Source organism: Colletotrichum aenigma, assembly GCF_013390185.1.
Source record: "Colletotrichum aenigma strain Cg56 chromosome Unknown KSG_Cg56_contig01, whole genome shotgun sequence".
Taxonomy (NCBI): domain Eukaryota; kingdom Fungi; phylum Ascomycota; class Sordariomycetes; order Glomerellales; family Glomerellaceae; genus Colletotrichum; species Colletotrichum aenigma.
Genome location: NW_023500907.1, coordinates 5,031,377 through 5,050,092, shown reverse-complemented (window position 1 = coordinate 5,050,092; position 18,716 = coordinate 5,031,377). Strand labels below are relative to the sequence as shown.

Sequence of the window (18,716 nt, the reverse complement as noted above, 5' to 3'; positions counted from 1 at the left end):
TGTACAGATACCATATCATTCGTGTCCTCTTTTTCATGCTAGTGTCCCCCCGTGCCTATTTACAGCTCCTTCCTCAGCCTCCATGTGTCTCGTTTTGGGGGCGGTAGCTTCCAGTTGTTCACGCCGTACCACCACCTGCGTACCCTCGCGCCGATGGAGCCGCCGTGGACCTGAGCGTTCTTGTTCCAATGGTGCCAGCCGATCAAGAACAAGTTGTAGATGACCCCTTGCGCCAAAGGCATCATGACCTGTGCTATGTCAGTCCTGGAGCCGACTCGCAGACATTTGCAAGCCACCGACCTGGTCTCTCACTGTAATCCACGCTACCCTTCCCCAGGTGTCCGCCTTGGAGATGCTGTGCAGGTAGCTCTGCTCGAATCGGAGGTCGGGCATGGGCGGAAGCTTTGCTGACCGCGGCTTGGGGTTCAGCACACTGTAGGGGATGTCGTCGTCAAGCTCGTCATCGTCGAGGTCATCATGCGACGAGACGGGTTCTAATGTCACCGGCTCCTTCTCCGAAGCGGCTGTGGTGGGGTTGAGATCGTGATCTGGGGACGGGGCACGGTTAATGTGCGCTGTCTGTATCGTCTCGGCGATCTGAATGGGCACGTTGGCGGCCATTGTGGGCTGTGCGGCGTTTGTCTGGGGCGGTGTTGAAGATGGCGATGGCCCGACTGCGAGCTCGGGGTAGCTACTCTAAGGTGGTGACGGAACTGTAGGGAGGTCGCGATAAAGTTGGCCCGTTAGTTGCATGGCTAGCGTGAATGCATCAGGGTGATGAGCGGTGCCCGTTTAGATGCATGGGCTCTTCGCCAGCTGAGGTCATGGCCTTTTCCTAGTTCGGGGCACCAATTTGCCCAACCTTACACTTAAGGTAGCGGCAGAGATCGAGTGGGGCTGGATGGGCAACTACAGGTACGAAGGGAGTAACAGGTGCACACATGGCTTTGTCTCAAACCTCTACAGTCTGCGCCTGTGCCTCTATGGTGCTTGCTGACTCCATCCATGGGGACAGCTGTGCCCGTTGACTCATTTCTCGCGACATCCGATGAAATGCGAAACTCAGCTGGGCAAATCCGAAGATTTTACCTTGCGTACCTACCTTACCTTGCCTGACCAAACTTCGGTTTGTTTGAGTGAACCATGGGGGCGGCTCCAGCAATGACGACGGCACGTGCGGGCTGCGGGAGAACCTGGAAGGGTGCAGCAGCCCAGCTGGTGCGCTGTAACTGGACGTCCCTAGTGGCTGAATGGCTAGGCACCCAGCACCACTATGACTCGCTTGCGGTTTAGCGCCCTAGGACGGGATTGGGTGTGTCCCCAGTCAGGCCCAATCCTTGTGCGGTGACAGCACAAAAAATCGACCTACATACGTGGAGCATCAAGTTTTCTTTCCTCGCAACACCGCATCGCATCGCACGCATCGGGAGAACCGCGCGACGACGACGACAAACCCCTCACCGTCACGCGACCGCGTACCCTTCATTTTGTTTTCGAGTTCGTTAATTTCCCCGACCTCAAGATGGCGGACGCTCAGAAGGACGAGGCCGAGAAGAACGTGAGTAGTCATTTTGCACAATTTAACGGAGCCCCTCCTTTTGCCCCGCGTTCCAAGACTGTGTGCAGTGTGCAGGCCAGGCTGACTGATGCGTTTGTTGCCATACAGATCGAGATATGGAAGGTGAAGAAGCTCATCAAGCGCCTCGAGGCCGCTCGTGGTAACGGCACATCCATGATCTCCCTCATCATCCGTACGTCCTTCCGCCGTGATGCCGCCGCCGCGACCCCATTTGACTGACCCCACCACAGCTCCCAAGGATCAGATCTCGCGTGCCGCCAAGATGTTGGCTGAAGAATACGTAAGTCTGGTCCCTCTCATGCCGAGTGCGGACGACTGCTGACACTATCGCGCCCAGGGTACTGCCTCAAACATCAAGTCCAGAGTCAACAGACAGTCCGTCCTTTCGGCCATTACCTCCACCCAGCAGCGTCTCAAGCTGTACAACAAGGTCCCCCCCAACGGCCTGGTCGTTTACTGCGGAGAAATCTTGACCTCGGAAGGCAAGGAAAGGAAGGTCAACATCGATTTCGAGCCCTTCAAGCCCATCAACACCTCCCTCTACCTGTGTGACAACAAGTTCCACACCGAGGCCTTGGCCGAGCTGCTCGAGTCTGACCAGAGATTCGGTTTCATCATCATGGACGGTAACGGAGCCCTATTCGGTACTCTTTCCGGAAACACCAGAGACATTGTCCACAAGTTCTCGGTCGATCTCCCCAAGAAGCACGGCCGTGGTGGTCAGTCCGCCCTGCGTTTCGCCCGTCTCCGTGAGGAAAAGCGCCACAACTATGTCCGCAAGGTTGCCGAGTTGGCCGTCCAGAACTTCATCACCAACGACAAGGTCAACGTCGCCGGTCTGATTCTGGCTGGTTCTGCCGATTTCAAGAACGATCTCAACGCCTCCGACATGTTCGACGGCCGTCTGGCTTCCAAGGTTATCAAGGTTGTTGACGTCTCCTACGGCGGTGAGAACGGCTTCAACCAGGCTATCGAGCTGTCCTCCGAGACCCTCGGTAACGTCAAGTTCATCCAGGAGAAGAAGCTTATTGGAAAGTACTTTGAGGAGATCAGCCAGGACACTGGCCGCGTCTGCTACGGCATTGAAGATACCCTGAAAGCTCTGGAGCTCGGCGCCGTCGAGACCCTGATTGTTTTCGAGAACCTGGAGATCACCCGCTGGAAGCTCAAGGACAGCCAAAACGCCGAGCACCTCCTGCACACCACCAAGCAGCAGGAGGCCTCCGGCCGTGATGCCTTCTTGGACAAGGAGACCGGCCAGGAGATGGAAGTTGTCTCCCAGGAGTCTTTCCTTGAGTGGATTGCGGAGCACTACAAGGATTTCGGTACCAACCTCGAGTTCGTCTCGGACCGTTCCACAGAAGGAAACCAGTTCGTCAAGGGATTCGGTGGTATCGGTGGTATCCTCCGATACAAGGTGAACTTTGAGCAGTTGGCTGATATCGACGACGATGATGAATACTACGACGGTATGCTCCTCGAGATGATACCTCGCACAACAGTGGCTGACGTTTTACAGATTGACCTTCCGAATCCCTCGAGATTGAGGGATCGACTCAAGCATCGTCTCTAACGCATAACAGCGAAGAGGAGTCCGCGCGCGCGGCGCCGCAGCCCGCCAACGCGCCGGCCCGCGCGCCCGTGGCCGCTCATCGGCTCTTCGCGGAAAGAAGCCCGACGAGCCCGGCTACCCTCACGTACCAAGTGGCGCGCCCGAGCCCGCTTCGGTCTGTTATGAAGGCCTCTTGAGTTGAGAACTAGTCTACAGGTACGTTGATGAATGATACGTAGGTGGGGGGTGTGACTGACAACTCGCAGATACTCCCCTAGTAGGTAGAGGACAATTCAAAGCGGTCGGGAGGCGGCCGCTCGTTTGCGACTAGATAGAATGAAGTCAATATATTGCGTAGTCACTCCTTGAACATTGTGCCTTAAATTTGAACAGTGAAATATAGGAAGCGGTTGCTTGTTTCCATGTAGGGCGAACTACTCCAACCGAACCTTGAATGACGAATCGTCTTGTAAATGGGCACGGTGATCATGCCCGGTCTGAATGGTTCCTATTGGTTTCTATTTTGCGAGCCTCGCTGTACATTGAACCATACTTGAGCCATCTTCAGCAGCTCTGTCATGAGGGCACTGTCAGAAATGCAATTATCACATATACGCTGAATACTTGCATAACCACGTCAATTTCCTGGCTTCCTTCATCTACCTCGTGTAAGTCTCATCAACAGCCAACATGAGGCCGCTCATCCACCGGCTTCATGCCTTCAATCGAAACATCTCAACACATCATGCCACCCCTTCATTGGAAGCAGGCATCCCTCAAATCCTGCACAAGAGCAAAGACGTACCAGACCACCTCTCCCCGACCTCTTCACATTTGCTAAACCTCCTGTTCTCTGACATATTCGCTGCGTCCTCAAAAACATCTCCCCGGGAGTACCCTCCTGATGCGAATTCCGCGTCCTTCCTCCCGCAGGGCCACCACCTCGCTTATTTCCCACTTCAGTCCCCGCCCTCGGGGCTGATGCCAGACGGCACAGACCCAGACCACTGCCCCGGCGCGCCCTTCACCCGCCGTCTTTGGGCAGGGGGCGAGGTCAGGTTTCGCGAAAGCTGGGAGGACGAGCTGCGTCTGGATGGCAGACGCGTCGCCTGTGTCGAGAGCGTGGAGGACGTCCGGCCTGAGAAGGGCCGGGTGTGGGTTGAGCTGTGGCGGCGGTACGGCGCTGCTACTGCGGCGGGCAAGGGCCCTGCGATTGAGGAAAGAAGGACTCTTGCCTTTTTGCCCGATGTAGATATGACGTCCTCTCCCAGGAGAAGTTTGAAACGTACGTTTGGGCGTCAGTGATGGAAGTGAGTGGGATGTTAACCAGAGACAGCGCCGCATCAGCCGACATATTCTCTCACCATCACGCCTTCGCAGAACCTCCTGACAAACTTTAGCGCGTTGACGTATAACGCTCACGCGATCCATCTTGATCCGGCGTGGGCTAGGCAGGAGGGCCATCCGGCGACACTGGTCCATGGACCGCTGACCCTGGCTCTCGTGCTTGCCTTTTTTAACCAGAAAGGCCAGCGGGTAAGATGGTATGGGTATCGAAACCTGGCACCACTCTATTGCGGCCGGGAGATGACAGTTTGTTTGAGGAGGAAGGAGGACGGTGAAGAGAAGAAGTGGGATGTTTGGATTCAGGATGCTGAAGGAGGAATGGCCGTGAAGGGCACAGCTACGACTGTTCATGGCTAAACAGCTGTTCGAGTTGGGGCTGATTAGGTCAGTCAGCCACGCCTTCGTCCAGGTCTTTGAACGATTTAGGCGGAACAATTCCATTCAATGAGGAGCTCTTTTGCTAGGTATCATTGGTAAACAGAAGTACAACTCATAACCACGGACAGAAGAAAACGTTCCCGACAGAATTTTCTAACCAAGCCACTGCATGTTCACCAGTTCGGGAACCATTCAGCCGCCAGCGACCGTCTCCTCCTCCCAGGCGGGAAAAGCCCCTACGAGGCGGTTGAGGTCAAAATTGCGCGGTCTGTTGCTCCGGACTCTGATGTAGTTCTGGCACAGATCCGAATTAAAGTCAATGGAGTAAAGAGCATACTCGAGGCCCGGGGTACACGTGGGTGTGCTGGCGCTGGAAGAGGTGGTCGTGGTCGAGCTGAAAGTCGGGCTCGGCGGCTCAGGAGTAGAGGAAACCGGGCTGTCCGAGATGGTCGAGCTGGGAGACGCAGACGAGGTCGACGAAGGTCCAGGCCTCACGACTGTGATCGTGTTTGCCTTGACGCCTTCGAAGCACTGGCAAGCGGACCAGTACGCGGTGACGTCGGGGCACGACGAGGCGTAAGCAGGCTTCGTCCCTGTGATTACAGGAGCGGAAGCCTGGCGGGGACCATGGACATTTCTCTTGGCGACAGAAGGCGCGGCGCCAGCCCTATTATACAGAGTAAGCAAGTGCTCGTGAAGCTTAGGCTGGGTGTCACGGACTCTGTCACAGTGGTGGTGACGAAAGCCGCACAGAGCGACGATCTTGAGGACAAAGACGGGTCCTTTCGTGCAGTACCAACGACTTGGCGGCCGCAGTTGTTGTTACAGATCGATGCCGCTGTCAATGAGAGGAGCGCCAGGGCGATCTGGAGAAGAATGTTGTGCTTCATCTTGAGATGAGAAGAATGGTAGTGGTAGAGTCTGAAGATGTTGGATGATGAGGAGACTTGTTGTAACGCGATCGATGACCAGACTATTTATACCTTATTTCCAGCTTCATTCAACTACATGCGAGACTCATCGCGATACTATTTCGAGACGCTCAGCAGTTGACTAAACATCGTTAACGCTTGTCGAGCTAATTTCCACCCACTAGCTGGGGTCGAACATGGCGACATGGAACCGAAGATCCCGGTGTGGTGTTTTGTAGAGATCTGGATGTAAGATCACCCCATATATCGACATTTCCGAGACAGATTCTGGGGAGTTTACGCTCAAGTTCACCCCTGCGCCAGCCACCCAAACCGCCGCTCTGGAGCTCCATCCCTTGCAGAACGCCATGGCATGCCGATGACCAAACACGGCCCAGACGGCTGGGTGTGTGTAAATTCAGCTTCAAAGCGAGGTGATGTTTTTGGTTGGCTAGTGTCCGAACATGTGGTAGACAGGAAGTAATGCTGAACGAATTGATTCTGTCGGAGGTGCCAGAGACTCAGTGGCTGCAAGGAGGAATGGAAGGCTGAGTTGCAGTCAACCGCGTTTTCTCACTACAACAGGACAATTCGCGAAGTTCGAAAGAATGAATACGACGTGGGTGATATCTATCGCTTGCTTGTAGCCTCCTAGGTTTGACCAACTGGAATCTCCCTTAACTGCTGGGATTATGTCCACGAACAGGCGATTCTGTTCTGTCGGGGTACCACCACTTAGATCATCGAGGATTTGACAGCCTTCAGCTGGGGTTCATCCATTTTCCCTGCCCAGAAGCTAAATTAGTCGACATGAAGGATGTGGAAATATTACGAGATGTCACTTCGTCGTGATGACGTTGCTAAGTATGTTTCCCTCTATTCGCCATCCTTTGGGATCTGATACTGGTTGCCTAAATGCGCGTATGGACTTTCAGTACATGATGACTTTCTTTGCTACAATCAAACCTCTCTATGTACATATCACAGCTTTCCGTTGTTTCCCTGCCTTCTAAACAGCTCCCTCAACTCGCGACCATAATCGTTGCCATTGGGGAGTCTCTGTATCGTGTGGATGTGATACTTCGCGGGCTCCTCGTTAGTAAGAAACACGCCAGAGTGATGATCGAACTCGAACAACGCCACGGGGCTCTGGATTCGATAGTAAAAGGGGTCGGCTAGACCGAATTGACCGATCCAGGCGAAATAAGTCTCCGATAGGTATGCTCGTATGTGCTCCAGCCTGTGCTTGAGCGGTTCAGGCGGCAGGAGTACCAAGAATTCAGAGACAATCGACATGAGCAACTCTTGCTGCTCCGTTGTCATTTCAGTGACTAGCACGCCCTCGTATGCAATGATCCTGTTGTCGTGAAAAGCGCCAGCCAAATGTCTCTGGTCGATCAAGTCAGCAGAAGGCCAGATGTTCAGCGTCAATGAGCATGGTTACCTGATCAGCTGGGTGCCATCGATCTTCCGACATGGCTGGATCATGCATTTTGGAGTACACTTGGGCTTTCTGCTGTATCTCTGGGGACAGAGACTGCATAAGGCGCAATCCCAGCTGGCTCTCATTCGCACAGAGAGTCAAGCCCTTGTCGGGGCCTTCGTCTATGATCTGGGAACATGTCAGCCGACTCAACTTCAATAATCCATTCTGAGAACTGACGCTTGGCTCGGCGCCAATGAAAACAGGACCTATCGCCATCTGTTCTCCAGCGATAAACACATTGAGAGCGAGGTGGTGGCCGTATAACATGAACGCCCATGGCGCCGTCTCAGAAGGCTCGCCGAATATTGTGAAGCTTGGTACGGACAGTCAGTCAGACTTTTCTGAAAAAGATGATGGACTCACTTACAAGTAGCTGTGCTCATTCAATATGGCTTCCTTGCCACAAATCTCCCCAAGAAACTTGTTGGTCTTCATAGCTCCCTGAACTTTGGCGAAGCCGCTTTCACTCAAAGATTGCTTGAGGATTTCCATGACGGCGTCGACCTTGACCTTGTCAATGTGTTCGAGCCGCAGGCCGCACTTGAATATGACAATCTCTGGATTGATCCACTTTCTCCTGTCATCTTCAGTTTGAGCATGACTCTCCAGATCTGAATCAAGACCTGCCCAACTCACCACTCTCCAGAGTCCAGGTCTCTCACTGCGGCCTCCTTCTCACCAGGGCTGAGGAGTCGTATGAAATCATGAGCTGCTTTCACCTTAAGACAGGTCAGTATATGAAATCTTTCGTCACTGGTGACGAACCATTTGCTTCGTGGGTGCTCCCTCATTCTGGAGTTTGTACAGTCCATCCCGTTTCCGACCATCGGTCGTGATTCCATTGAATGGAGTGTCGAGGTTTGAAGAACGGCTGCCCCATATCGCCTTGAATCTCTCGTTCTTCACGATGGCCTCCGAGTACTTGTACGGGTCGCTGGTGTCGATGCCGTCGAACCGAGCCCAATCTGAGACACAATGTTAGTCCGATCTGCTCGCAAATCTCGCGAATGCCCCGACTTTCCTTTTGGGGGCACAAATCGATGATAGTCGAACGCGCGAGTCTCTTCCTCAGACTGAGCCATCTTGAATGAGAAACAAAACAGCTTTCCGAGAATCCCGCATCGAAGGGGCCTTTGAGGGGTAGATGTGACAAGCCGATGTTGCAACAGAAAGTAACGCACACACGTAGTCAGTGAACCGGATTCGTCCCATCAACCCCAACTCCCCGAACCCCGTCTCCGTGGAAATAGGAGTTAATTGCGAAGTCGCTCCCTTTTTTATACAAATCCGGTCAAGCTCCCCGCTCGGAGCTCCGACAAAGACACTCGTCCATATCTCAGTTGAAAGTCACTTTTCTAGAAGAAACACACGCAATTATGTCGTCGTTTTGCACCGCTGTTTCTCTCCCACATACACCTTCATCGAAAGGTCCGCCTACAGCATGACCGTCACAGAGTCCAATGGAGCAGGCGTAAAGTACGCGAACGTCAACCTGACCCCTGACGCTACGCCTTATGACTCTGTTCGCTTTCAAGATATTGTGCGACAGCTCGAAGAAGTCGAGAATGGCCAGATTCGCGAAGTTGCGCCCGCAATAGTCGCAAGTACTGCTCTGTCCTCAGTGAACAACGACCTAGACTAACCATCACCAGGGCTCTATGCTTTGCGCTCGGCATCGAGGGGACTCGCTGCCGAAGCTCTTTCGCGATGTTACTAAAGACAAGGACGACGAAGAAGTCAAAGCTTTGTTCGCAACCTTCAGAACTGCCCTCACCCTGATCTGGCCATTCATCGGCTTGCCTCAGTGTGTCCCAGCCAGCTTGGGCTTGGTTGGGGAGATGCGGGAACGTGACATCTTCATGACCGACCAGATGGACAGGTAAGACCCGAATGCACTTCATGTGGCCAAGCGATGGTAAAACTAACAAGAGCCGATTCGGTTCAGACCTTTTCTTTCCGAGGCCAACTGGCATCAAAAGGGGCTGGAGACTAGGAAGACCATTTACCGCACCGCGGCGAATTCAGAAGTCATGAATATGATGGGTGGTTTTTTCCCTGAGCTGAGTGAGTATACCTGCTCAACCAGACTGTGACCGCACACTCACACTTCCAACCAGCATACATGACCCACGCGGTCGTCTTTGGGTTCGTGATCGGGGGCTCTGAGAAGACGCAGGGCCTCCCGCTCTGCGAGACCATCATTGCCGGTGCAGTGGCGGCGCTGGGGGCTACGAGGCAGACAAAGACTCATTTCAAAGGTGCCATGGGCTTGGGCATCTCGGCGGCGGCAGTTCAGGCCGTCTGGCAGGCCGCAGAACAGGTTGCAGAGTGGAATGGCGGCAGACTTCCCGCGCAGATTGACGTTGCGGCATTGGCGGATGAGGTTGGGATGAGGCTCGAGAGCCGAGGCAGAATGTAGACAGCCTGTGCAGACAGAGGCTTCTCGAAGAGCACTTCCTCCCCACAGAGTTAGCACCTGAAAGCTGGGGATGCTTGGTGCCCCTGGAGACGAAAGCGTATGGTCGAGGTATCAGTAACCGAGTTAAGTCGACGCCATTTGTTGAATTCTAAAGGGCGGACAAATCATTAGCTTCCAAGGTCTCGCGTTTTGAATCCGTTCTTGTTTCTGCCAGATATCAGATGGCACGTGTAGTTGAACAGTCAGCAGCATATTTCTGCGTTTAAAGTCATCCAAGAATAATCCAGCATTTTGGATTCCGTCATCTATCTGTCTCGGATCCGTTGACAGGTCGGCCGTTGGAATACTGGAGTTCCATGTCTCAATGTTGATCTCTCTTGCCTTTCCCTTGGGCCGAGTGTCTGCTGTTGGTAGTTGCTGCCTCTCAAAGCATCGTCCATGCTCCCCCTTCCCCTCCCGTCCTCTCGAACCGGCTCCTTCCTTAGAAGAACCTACCACATACTCCGTAGGCAGTACATCCTTCCCCAAAAGGCCTGAAGGTATTTATAGGAGAATGTTGGGAAAATCTTCAACACAGTACGAGTCGTCCCAATGATGTAAAACAAGCGATGTTAACTGGGCTTCCGCTCAAGGTGGGTAGAGGGTTAAAAATGGTCGACTGAGGGACACGTTCACTTGACTCTATGAAAGGTTGCCGGGGGTTCATTTTTTTGCTCCTTTGAAGATAATTCTGGCACGAGAAGAATCGCGTTTCTCGTCACATTATTTCCGTATGTTTGGTCCCGGAATGCATCGTTTGGCCGCTGGGGCAAAAACAAGTAGAAGTGTTCGCATCGGGGGATAATCGAACACCGCCCTTCACGATTTTCCCATTTTCTTGATCAAACCAACTAGACCAACAATTCTAGCACGGTGGAAGCATCTATTCATTGACGTTGCGGAAGGTCGAGGCAAGTGTTGGTCCTACTCAGTGAGGGTCCTCTCGAATGCGGGACGATCCTCCGGGGAAGGCTTGCTCAAGTGGGTATTTAGTAGGCAAACACGCCTTCCACTCTCTCATTCGTCAGCTCCTTTTGACATCATTCCACATCTGGGCCGCAGAGAACTCATGAAACGGAAATATGAATCAACAACGACGAACTACGTCTGGAGGGATGTCAACAGAGCCAGGGGACAAGGGGAAATCGTTCCATTAGAAACGCATGATTTGGAGCTGCGAAAGTGTGGGCCAGATCAGGAGAACTCAGATATGAAATCCTAGAAGTCTTACGATTTTCCCCTCGAGGGAAAACGGCTCCGTGATTGTCTTCTCATCACTGTTCCCGCTCGCTTTTCATCCCTGTTCCTGTAGGTCTACCATGGAGCAGACGTGTAGCGACGGAGCTAAGGGGAGTGTAAGCAGAGACCTTCCGACGCATCTCCATGCAGCAAGAACGTAGCTAACTAGACGCAACACTCACTTCGACATAGGCAAGAAGAAGCCCACCCCTCCTTCCCTCAAGCAAGGTCAGCAGCATCACCTGCCCACCTGCCTCCCGTCCTAGGCACCATCCCTTTATATTGTAGAAATGTGTCGAAAGATTCCAACACAGTCCCAATGATGATACAAAAAAGATTGCTTTTCATCGCTGAGCCAGGAGCTACGCTCCAATGTGCTAAGACCCATATTAAACTGAGGGACCAGGACTTCCTCAGATGAGGGGTTCTTCTTTTTTGTAACTTTCGAACCCCCCTTTTTCCTTGCAAGCTTTCCCACCTTGAGGGCTACAAAGATGCCAAGGGTACCAAAAGTTTCGCCGCACTTACCTCTATGGGCATCTGGATTTTGCATGGTGACTCACACGTGTGTCTGGGGGCAAAACAGATTTCCCATATCCGTACACGGAGGATCGAACTATAACTCCCACACTAGCCACACATCAGAGCTTGAGAACCATTCAACCACTGAGCCTCGCACGGTAGCAAGCACAGTGAAGGGAGACTATTTCGAGGTGCGCAGAAAAAACATCAGCCAATTGCAATGGTGAGTTTGGAAGCCTGAAGCGGCCAGCACGGAGTGGTTTACCGTATGTGCACATAAGCTGGCAATAAAGGAGACGACAAGGTCGAAAGGACCTCTATTCCGCAGTCATTAAACTCTGGCGCTAGACTCGCCAGAAGAAACACCTTATTCATCCCATACTCTATAGGTACGAGCACCTCTGCAGGCACACATGGCAGTTCGAGCTTGCAGAGGAATATCACTCTTGACAAGAGAACGACAAGGTGAAGTACGCACAGAGATATCATGTCCAATTAGCATTATTTTAACCAAGTATTGTCTAAACTTAACCCTTGGCCTCGCTAAACTCACGCGCAGTCCTGCTGCTGCGCGCCAGCCGGTCGCCGTATCTGATGAAGATGAAGGGAATCACGCCCATGGCCAGCGCGATGAAACCCAGCACTGAGGGTGCCCAGTGCACCCCGAGATTGGTGTACATGCTGTTGGCTGCCAGGGGCAGTGTGATGGCTCCGATGGATCGCATCATGCTGGCGGCTGCATGTGCCGACGCAGAGTACTGGCGGAAGACGTCCGTCAGATAGTTGATCATGCCCATGAAAAGGAGTTGGAATCCGCAGCCAAAGAAGATGCCGCTCAGCATGGGGATGATTGGAGACGTTGACGGCCATACGGTCCAACCGAGCCAGAAGAGGGAGATGACCATTCTGAGAGCCGAGTCAGCTATTTGGCCGATACAATGACTCAAGGTACTTACAGGGGAGAGGCAAAGCATGCGAGAGGCAGTCTGCGATAGATTTCGTTCTTCGTCCACTCCGCACCAGCCTTGCTCTGACGATCATGGTACCAAGTGAAGGCACCGAAGAAAAAAAGCGAGATGATTACACCAACGGCCTCTGTGTTGAAATTGTCAGATGAGTTGGATGGGGGAGTACGGCTGAACTTACGAGGAATGAAGGCCAAACCGGCCATCGCGGGGGAAAGCCCATAGAACCCTTGGAAAATGACGGGATATGCTTGGAACATAAGGTAAAAGACAGAGTATGCCAACGCAAGGTATGCAGAGGTGCAAAACAGGATCGGCTCGGTGACAAGGAGCGTCACTGGGCGGAGGAAAATCTTTTGGACGTCAAACGGCTTCAGCTCAAGTTGCTGCCTGTTCTCGTCGTCTGCACCTTGCTTCTTGATCGTCTTCTTGACGGCCTTGTTGTGGAGTACCGGCGCATATGTTTCCGGCAGGGTGAGAACCAGAGGCAAACCCAGCGCAGCGATCATTCCAGCAATCCAAAACGGCCAACGCCACGACATTGGTGATGAGAACCCCGAGATGATGGGTCCAATCAGGGGTCCAATGGTCGTCACAGTCATGTAGAGAGCCATGGCGTTGCCTCGGACGGAGGCGTCATCAAAGATGTCGGCATAGAGCCCGCCGAGGACACTTGTGGGTGCAGCGGCGTTGATGCCGCAGAGCAAGCGGAAGACCAGAAGCGCTGCATAGTTGGGAGCCCCTGAGCAAGCGAGCATGAAGATGAGGTAGCCGAGGAACGTTCCAATAAGGACTGGACGGCGACCGATATATTCGCTGAGAGGAGCGAAGACAAGAGGACCAATGACTATTGGGAAATGTCAGAATTGAGACGCATTACAGAGTGGCGCCTAAGCATAGCATACCGTAGCCCACCATGAAGAGTGAGTTGAGGAGGATGAGATGAACGCGGTTGGTTACACCAAATTCGGCGCTAATGGCGTTGAGAGCGCCTGAGGGCATCGATGAGCCCAAGTTGCCGTTGAATGTACATGTGAATCCGGCAATGACAATGTGCAATTTTCTCATCTGGGACGTGTCAGGGCTGGCACTTGCGTCGCACGCATATTGGGAACATGGCGTACCGGCGAGAATTTTGTCGCATCGACTACTTGGTGTTTCTCCCACGAGGGATCGTCAGAGACGTTTCCCTGATCCTCAACGTCGATAGTTGGCTGGTTGTCCTGGACAAACCCACCAAAGCGCTCGGTGTCTGAACCCATGTTCACGGTTGATGTGGGCTGTGAGTTCACTCAGAATTCAACGAGAAATGTCTTTTTGAACTTGGCCTGACACCAGAGCACCACCGACAGACTCGACAACAGGAGAGATTGCCCTTTTGTATTCTCATTTTACGTACTCTGTGTTTCATTGACCGCTTGAAAAAATTCTCGAACTATTACAATTCTTTTCATGTGGCTCAAAGGCAGTTTCGTGTAGTAATATGGGCCACTTGGACGCAGGGAAACGGTGCAAGTCCATTGGCTCCTTTCGCCGAGTGTCTCGAGTCGGGAATCGACTGGCTGACAAAGCGGGTCCGGCTTCTCCAGATCATTGGTCAAATCCGCCGAGCACATGAAAGCCGACCAAAAAAACAAACTTCCGAACGCTGCTCGGTTTTTCCTCCTTCATCCACAATTGGGGCGACACAACCCAACTCCCGACTCATACCAGTCGAGATGCTCCCGCAACCCGACGTTAACCTTCCAACCTTTGTGGCCTTCTCGGTAATAGGGCCCCTCATCTCGTCAATCCATCGGTAATGGTGACAGCAGGGCGTGCTGTTGGGCGCAGGGCGCATCAAAGCCCGATGTCGAAAAGATCGAGAACCAGTATGGAACCCGATCACGGCTCTTGTCCGTGTTTGTGTTGAGCCAGATCCTCTGCTAACCATGCCGCAGACGGAAGAGCGTGTCTGACATGTCATCAGAGGAAAGTCAAGTGCGATATTCTCGAAAAGGGCGCTCCTTGCTCAAAGTGTCAGTCGAACAACATTTCCGACTGTCAGATTTATGAGAAGAAGAGAACCCGGCTGTCGGCTCGCACTGCCCTGAGCTCCAATGTGCCAATCCAACCACGATCAGTCGGCTCCCAGTCCGCGACGGCGCCTGCAACACCCATCCCGGCGAGATCCAGTCCCTGGGATGATGTCGCCGCTTCCGTTCCGCGGCCGAGCTCAGCAGGCGATGCAACCGCTCAGGCTGACCGCGCCGGCGACGAAGATGCCACGCGCAACATGGCCGACTTTCTAAATAGGCAGGAAGTTGAGTTTCCAGAGATCACACGCTGTGGCCGCCTGTTTTTCATCGGCACCGAGTTCTCCAACCTCCACTATCTCGTGCGGCAGCGCTCGAGACGGCCAGACCAAAGCGTGCTGCATTTTGGAAGCCAGCCGCTTGCGCCAAAGGTACCGTCAGTACCGGCCGAGGTCCTCGAGCTACCGCCAAAGGCCTTGGCTGATGAACTGGTCAAGGCATACTTTGCCCATGTCAACCGTGGCTTGCCCATCATTGACGAAGAAGACTTCATGAGGATTTACAATGGGACGGAGGGCAGCGGCCACGTCCCTCGATGCAGGCCACATTGCAGACCATTGTCCTTGTTGTTGCTCAATGCCGTCTTCCTCGTCGGGGCACGCGTGCTCGAAACGGGAAGAGAAGAGATGAAGTCCCTCAGGTCCGTATTCTTTAGAAGGACCAAGGCCCTCTTTGACTGCCGTTTTGAGCAACATCGCGAGGTTTACTTGCAGGCCTCGCTCCTCCTGACCTGGAAGTGCGACGACCTCGAAGACATTGTTTCCAACACTTGGCATTGGGTAGGTGTCGCGACGCGGACGGCATTCGGCATGGGCATGCATCGAGATGCGACACCCTCTAGTCTGAACGCCATGGATAAACGGCTGTGGATTCGGCTGTGGTGGATTCTCTTTCAGTTCGACGTCATAGGATCTACATCCTACGGCCGGCCTCAAGCCATGCAAGTTGCTATCCCACACGCTCCAGATCTTCTACTTATGCTGACGGCGAATGATGACATTAGAAACCTTGACGAGTCAGACGTACCGCCACTAGAAGAACAACATTTCGAGGGCATATTGAACGCAGAACACGACTTCACCATCCAGCACACACGCCTCTGCCTCATTTTCTCCAAAGCAATGCGGAAGAGGGTCGCCCTCCGATCCACCGCCGCAGACCGAGCCGCCGCAACCGCAGAAGCGGATGCTGCGCTGGCAGACTTGATAACACATCTTCCCGAAAAACTCCAAAACTCCAAATCTGACCCCAACCCATGGCAGGCAATGTTCCATCTCACGTATAATAACTTCCTGATTCTGCTTCACCGGCCTTCTCCCAGGCAAGACCCACAGAGCCCCACGTCTACATCAGACACCGACCTCAGCATATGTTGCGACGCAGCCATCACAATCTGCTCCATTTTCGAGTCCATGCGGAATAGGAATTTATTGGCTAAGCTCTGGATACCAAGCATCCATGTGCTCTTTACCGCTCTAGTGCATGTATCAGATCAGATGCACTCCTCTAACCCGCTCATCGTGGCCAAGTGCAAACGCCTCTTTGACTCGCTGATAGCAACGTTGCATGCCCTCAAGGACCAGTGGTTGTACGCGCAGAGTCTCTTGGCGCTATTTGAGGGGCGGAATGTAGCAGGACCCAGGCGGAATCGACTCCAGGCCGCAGACTCTTCTGGGGAGGGTGATCCTCTCCGTCACGGTGGTGGCTCCGGTACGGCTCAACCCCAAGACAACATCGGAATTACAAATGGTGTTCTCAACGGCTCGATTGCAGGCTTGCCAGTCAGCAGCCAACCTGGACAACCCGTACCGGCCTACTTGGCGCCCATCAATCTTGATCCAGCTGACCCAAGGCGCCTTGGGGTTCACCAACAAGATGCCGTTGTCGGAGACGTTGCTTCGAACAATCACATTTATGGCACGAGCTTTGTCGGAGATGATCTAGGCCTTGCTGGTGATGCTGATGACGACATGGACATGCTACAGGTGCCTTCGGCGTTGGAGTTGCTTCTCGCAGGCGTTGGCAATGATTTTGGCTTCCATTACTGATTCCGAGCTCGAGTGCTCGCCCCCATGCCCTTGTTTAGAAAACGTGCGACGACCCTATCAAAGCTTCAGCAGGTCTCACCCTCCATGCCTCTTTTTGGCAGAAATCTGCTGTACCCGATAGTGATGCTCAGCTTGACCTCAATACACACACAATTTAGTTCATGGATCGGGTTAACCGAAAAGCTCTGGTCGTCTTGAGGGGGATTTGTTCTTTTCTCTAAAGTATCTGTGTCTAGTTTCTCTTACCATCTAGTCGAGACAATAACTCACTTTTGGGAGCTTCATCAGCCCACGTACTTCTCGGCAACTCGAAAGTAGATGACACACGGCCGTACGATATGCCTCCCAACTGGGCAATAGGCCTCAACTTGTCCAGTTCAATGTGGCTGGCATCGGCATTCGTCGCATCTTCCTGCACCCAGAACCGCGACGCCTTGATCAACACCATACCAGCCACGCTCTTGCCCTCCCCATCCGAGTGGTCGCTGAACTCCTTGATATCAACGACCTTCCCCTCGATGGACAGAACAGACTCCCGCACGCGGGAGGGCCGCACCGTCGTCGAGGGCGCTTCATTCAGACCCGAGATGTCCCACTCCGACACCCCGTACGGGGCATCGAGCGACGTCGCGTTGACGGCCTCGATCATGGTCTCGGACACCGTGTTGATGACGCACTCGCCCGACTCCTTGAGGTTGCGGTATGTGTCCTTGGACCGGCCGGCCCTCGCCGAGAAGCCGACCACGAACATGGGCGGGTCGTGGTCGATGACCTGGAAGTAGCTGAACGGGGCGAGGTTCTTTGTCGTGCCATCGCCGGAGACGGTGCTGATGAACCCGACGGGCCGCGGCGCGATGCCGGAGATGAGCAGACGGTAGTTGTTGATGGCCGGCCTGTCCGCGGCGTAAGGATCGATTTCCAGGTGGTTTTTGGGTGTGGATCCCGGGGCTCCGTCGCCGTACTGCCAGTTGGGGTTCGGGTGCTTGGTGACTTGTATCGGGGCATTGGACTTGTCGAAATCAGGTCGGTTTGCTTGTCTCTTATCGAAGTCATGGATCTTTTCTACTATTTGGCTGCTCGGAGCTGGTGGCGCCGAAGTCGCCGCTGCTGCGGAGGAAGTCATCCTGACGAGTGAAATTGGTGCCGCCTGAAATGACCCGGGTCGAGAGAAACGTGAGCTTGTCATTGTTAGTGTCGGTTCTCAACAAGCACATAGAATGAGACACACCTCTGGATAACGCACCGTGCCACAGATCTTGCAATCATTGTTAAGCTTGGCGATTTTTTCAGCAAACCTTCAGCGATCTCACTGCAAATCAAGTTTCTCACGACGTAGTGATTTCGAAAAAATTTAACTGCACTTAATCCGGACGCAATCATCAGGTGAGAGCGAGAAGTTCGACGAGATCACGCAAAGTCGGCTGCGCGATCCCGACGGATGTGGGGCCGGAAAGTGCTCCCCGACGCGGGCCCGGGGACCATGTCCCGGAACTTCACCCGAAGCTGTACTTGTCTTCGGGGTGTTCGGCGACTGTGTTTATCAGAATGAACGCATCTGAGATCAACTGTCCGGAAGGTCAAACTTATGGACTTGGTTGGAGATACGCTCGTGTAAAACCCAACTCGACTCCCCCAATGGGCATGGTTTTTGACATGCCTATTTCAGATTGGGGAAGCAAACGAGGGAAAAATCAAGAGAAAAGAGAGTCATTCGAACATCCGAACTACAAAAAGGATCTGTAGGAGGTTAGCATGCTACAGGGCTGAAAGGGGGCCAGCCTTAACCACTGCGGCGTACACACTCAACAAGCGATCGGAGCCTCGTGACAGAACGGGTGAGGAAACTGCCCTATTCACTCTCAGCGTGAGGTGAGACGCCTAAAGACAAGGAGAAAGATGACATAATGCCCCACAATCGATCACCTTCACTTTGGCAATCAGATAAGGGAAGGTGAGTGAATTCAGGACCTGGATTAGTTAAAAGAATGAAGTCAGAGTGTGCGGTGTGCTTCAGCCCAACGACCTTATGCCGTGGGGATTTTCTCAGATTGCCTAATATTATCTAGTGCTTGCAATCTTGACTTTTATGGCGGTATCCAAATACGACAGGCAGAGACTAATGAATCACCTAGACTTGCTGATCTGGCGATGCCCGT

The 18,716-nt window shown here is 53.3% G+C and overlaps 9 protein-coding genes across 9 annotated transcripts; 4 read left to right on the top strand and 5 right to left on the bottom strand.

The window, feature by feature from the left end:
• Positions 1-59: 59 nt before the first annotated feature.
• Positions 60-621, bottom strand: CGCA056_v001331 (uncharacterized protein; the record flags this gene model as incomplete). The annotated part of the gene is made up of 2 exons (XM_037316591.1): positions 60-248; positions 301-621. 2 exons carry the CDS (start codon positions 619-621, stop codon positions 60-62), a joined length of 510 nt encoding a protein of 169 aa, XP_037184923.1.
• A 901-nt stretch (positions 622-1,522) lies between these two features.
• On the top strand, positions 1,523-3,126 carry SU2 (Eukaryotic peptide chain release factor subunit 1; the record flags this gene model as incomplete). The annotated part of the gene is made up of 5 exons (XM_037316590.1): positions 1,523-1,558; positions 1,667-1,751; positions 1,810-1,859; positions 1,917-3,048; positions 3,122-3,126. 5 exons carry the CDS (start codon positions 1,523-1,525, stop codon positions 3,124-3,126), a joined length of 1,308 nt encoding a protein of 435 aa, XP_037184922.1.
• A 695-nt stretch (positions 3,127-3,821) lies between these two features.
• Positions 3,822-4,835, top strand: CGCA056_v001329 (Hydroxyacyl-thioester dehydratase type 2; the record flags this gene model as incomplete). Its single annotated transcript, XM_037316589.1, has 2 exons — positions 3,822-4,416; positions 4,468-4,835. 2 exons carry the CDS (start codon positions 3,822-3,824, stop codon positions 4,833-4,835), a joined length of 963 nt encoding a protein of 320 aa, XP_037184742.1.
• A 213-nt stretch (positions 4,836-5,048) lies between these two features.
• Positions 5,049-5,746, bottom strand: CGCA056_v001328 (uncharacterized protein; the record flags this gene model as incomplete). The annotated part of the gene is made up of 2 exons (XM_037316588.1): positions 5,049-5,523; positions 5,577-5,746. The coding sequence occupies 2 exons, from the start codon at positions 5,744-5,746 to the stop codon at positions 5,049-5,051; spliced, it is 645 nt and encodes a 214-aa protein (XP_037184743.1).
• Positions 5,747-6,748: 1,002 nt separating this feature from the next.
• Positions 6,749-8,465, bottom strand: CGCA056_v001327 (uncharacterized protein; the record flags this gene model as incomplete). Its single annotated transcript, XM_037316587.1, has 7 exons — positions 6,749-7,156; positions 7,212-7,379; positions 7,431-7,566; positions 7,621-7,830; positions 7,890-7,972; positions 8,019-8,218; positions 8,435-8,465. 7 exons carry the CDS (start codon positions 8,463-8,465, stop codon positions 6,749-6,751), a joined length of 1,236 nt encoding a protein of 411 aa, XP_037185987.1.
• Positions 8,466-8,694: 229 nt separating this feature from the next.
• On the top strand, positions 8,695-9,672 carry CGCA056_v001326 (uncharacterized protein; the record flags this gene model as incomplete). Its single annotated transcript, XM_037316586.1, has 4 exons — positions 8,695-8,874; positions 8,906-9,132; positions 9,199-9,317; positions 9,371-9,672. The coding sequence occupies 4 exons, from the start codon at positions 8,695-8,697 to the stop codon at positions 9,670-9,672; spliced, it is 828 nt and encodes a 275-aa protein (XP_037185862.1).
• Positions 9,673-11,999: 2,327 nt separating this feature from the next.
• Positions 12,000-13,699, bottom strand: CGCA056_v001325 (putative MFS-type transporter; the record flags this gene model as incomplete). Its single annotated transcript, XM_037316585.1, has 5 exons — positions 12,000-12,378; positions 12,429-12,567; positions 12,619-13,284; positions 13,343-13,505; positions 13,562-13,699. The coding sequence occupies 5 exons, from the start codon at positions 13,697-13,699 to the stop codon at positions 12,000-12,002; spliced, it is 1,485 nt and encodes a 494-aa protein (XP_037184724.1).
• Positions 13,700-14,155: 456 nt separating this feature from the next.
• On the top strand, positions 14,156-16,560 carry amdR-1 (Acetamidase regulatory protein; the record flags this gene model as incomplete). The annotated part of the gene is made up of 2 exons (XM_037316584.1): positions 14,156-14,203; positions 14,407-16,560. 2 exons carry the CDS (start codon positions 14,156-14,158, stop codon positions 16,558-16,560), a joined length of 2,202 nt encoding a protein of 733 aa, XP_037184745.1.
• A 232-nt stretch (positions 16,561-16,792) lies between these two features.
• On the bottom strand, positions 16,793-17,683 carry CGCA056_v001323 (Uncharacterized protein; the record flags this gene model as incomplete). Its single annotated transcript, XM_037316583.1, has 1 exon — positions 16,793-17,683. One exon carries the CDS (start codon positions 17,681-17,683, stop codon positions 16,793-16,795), a length of 891 nt encoding a protein of 296 aa, XP_037184726.1.
• Between the last annotated feature and the right edge of the window lie 1,033 nt (positions 17,684-18,716).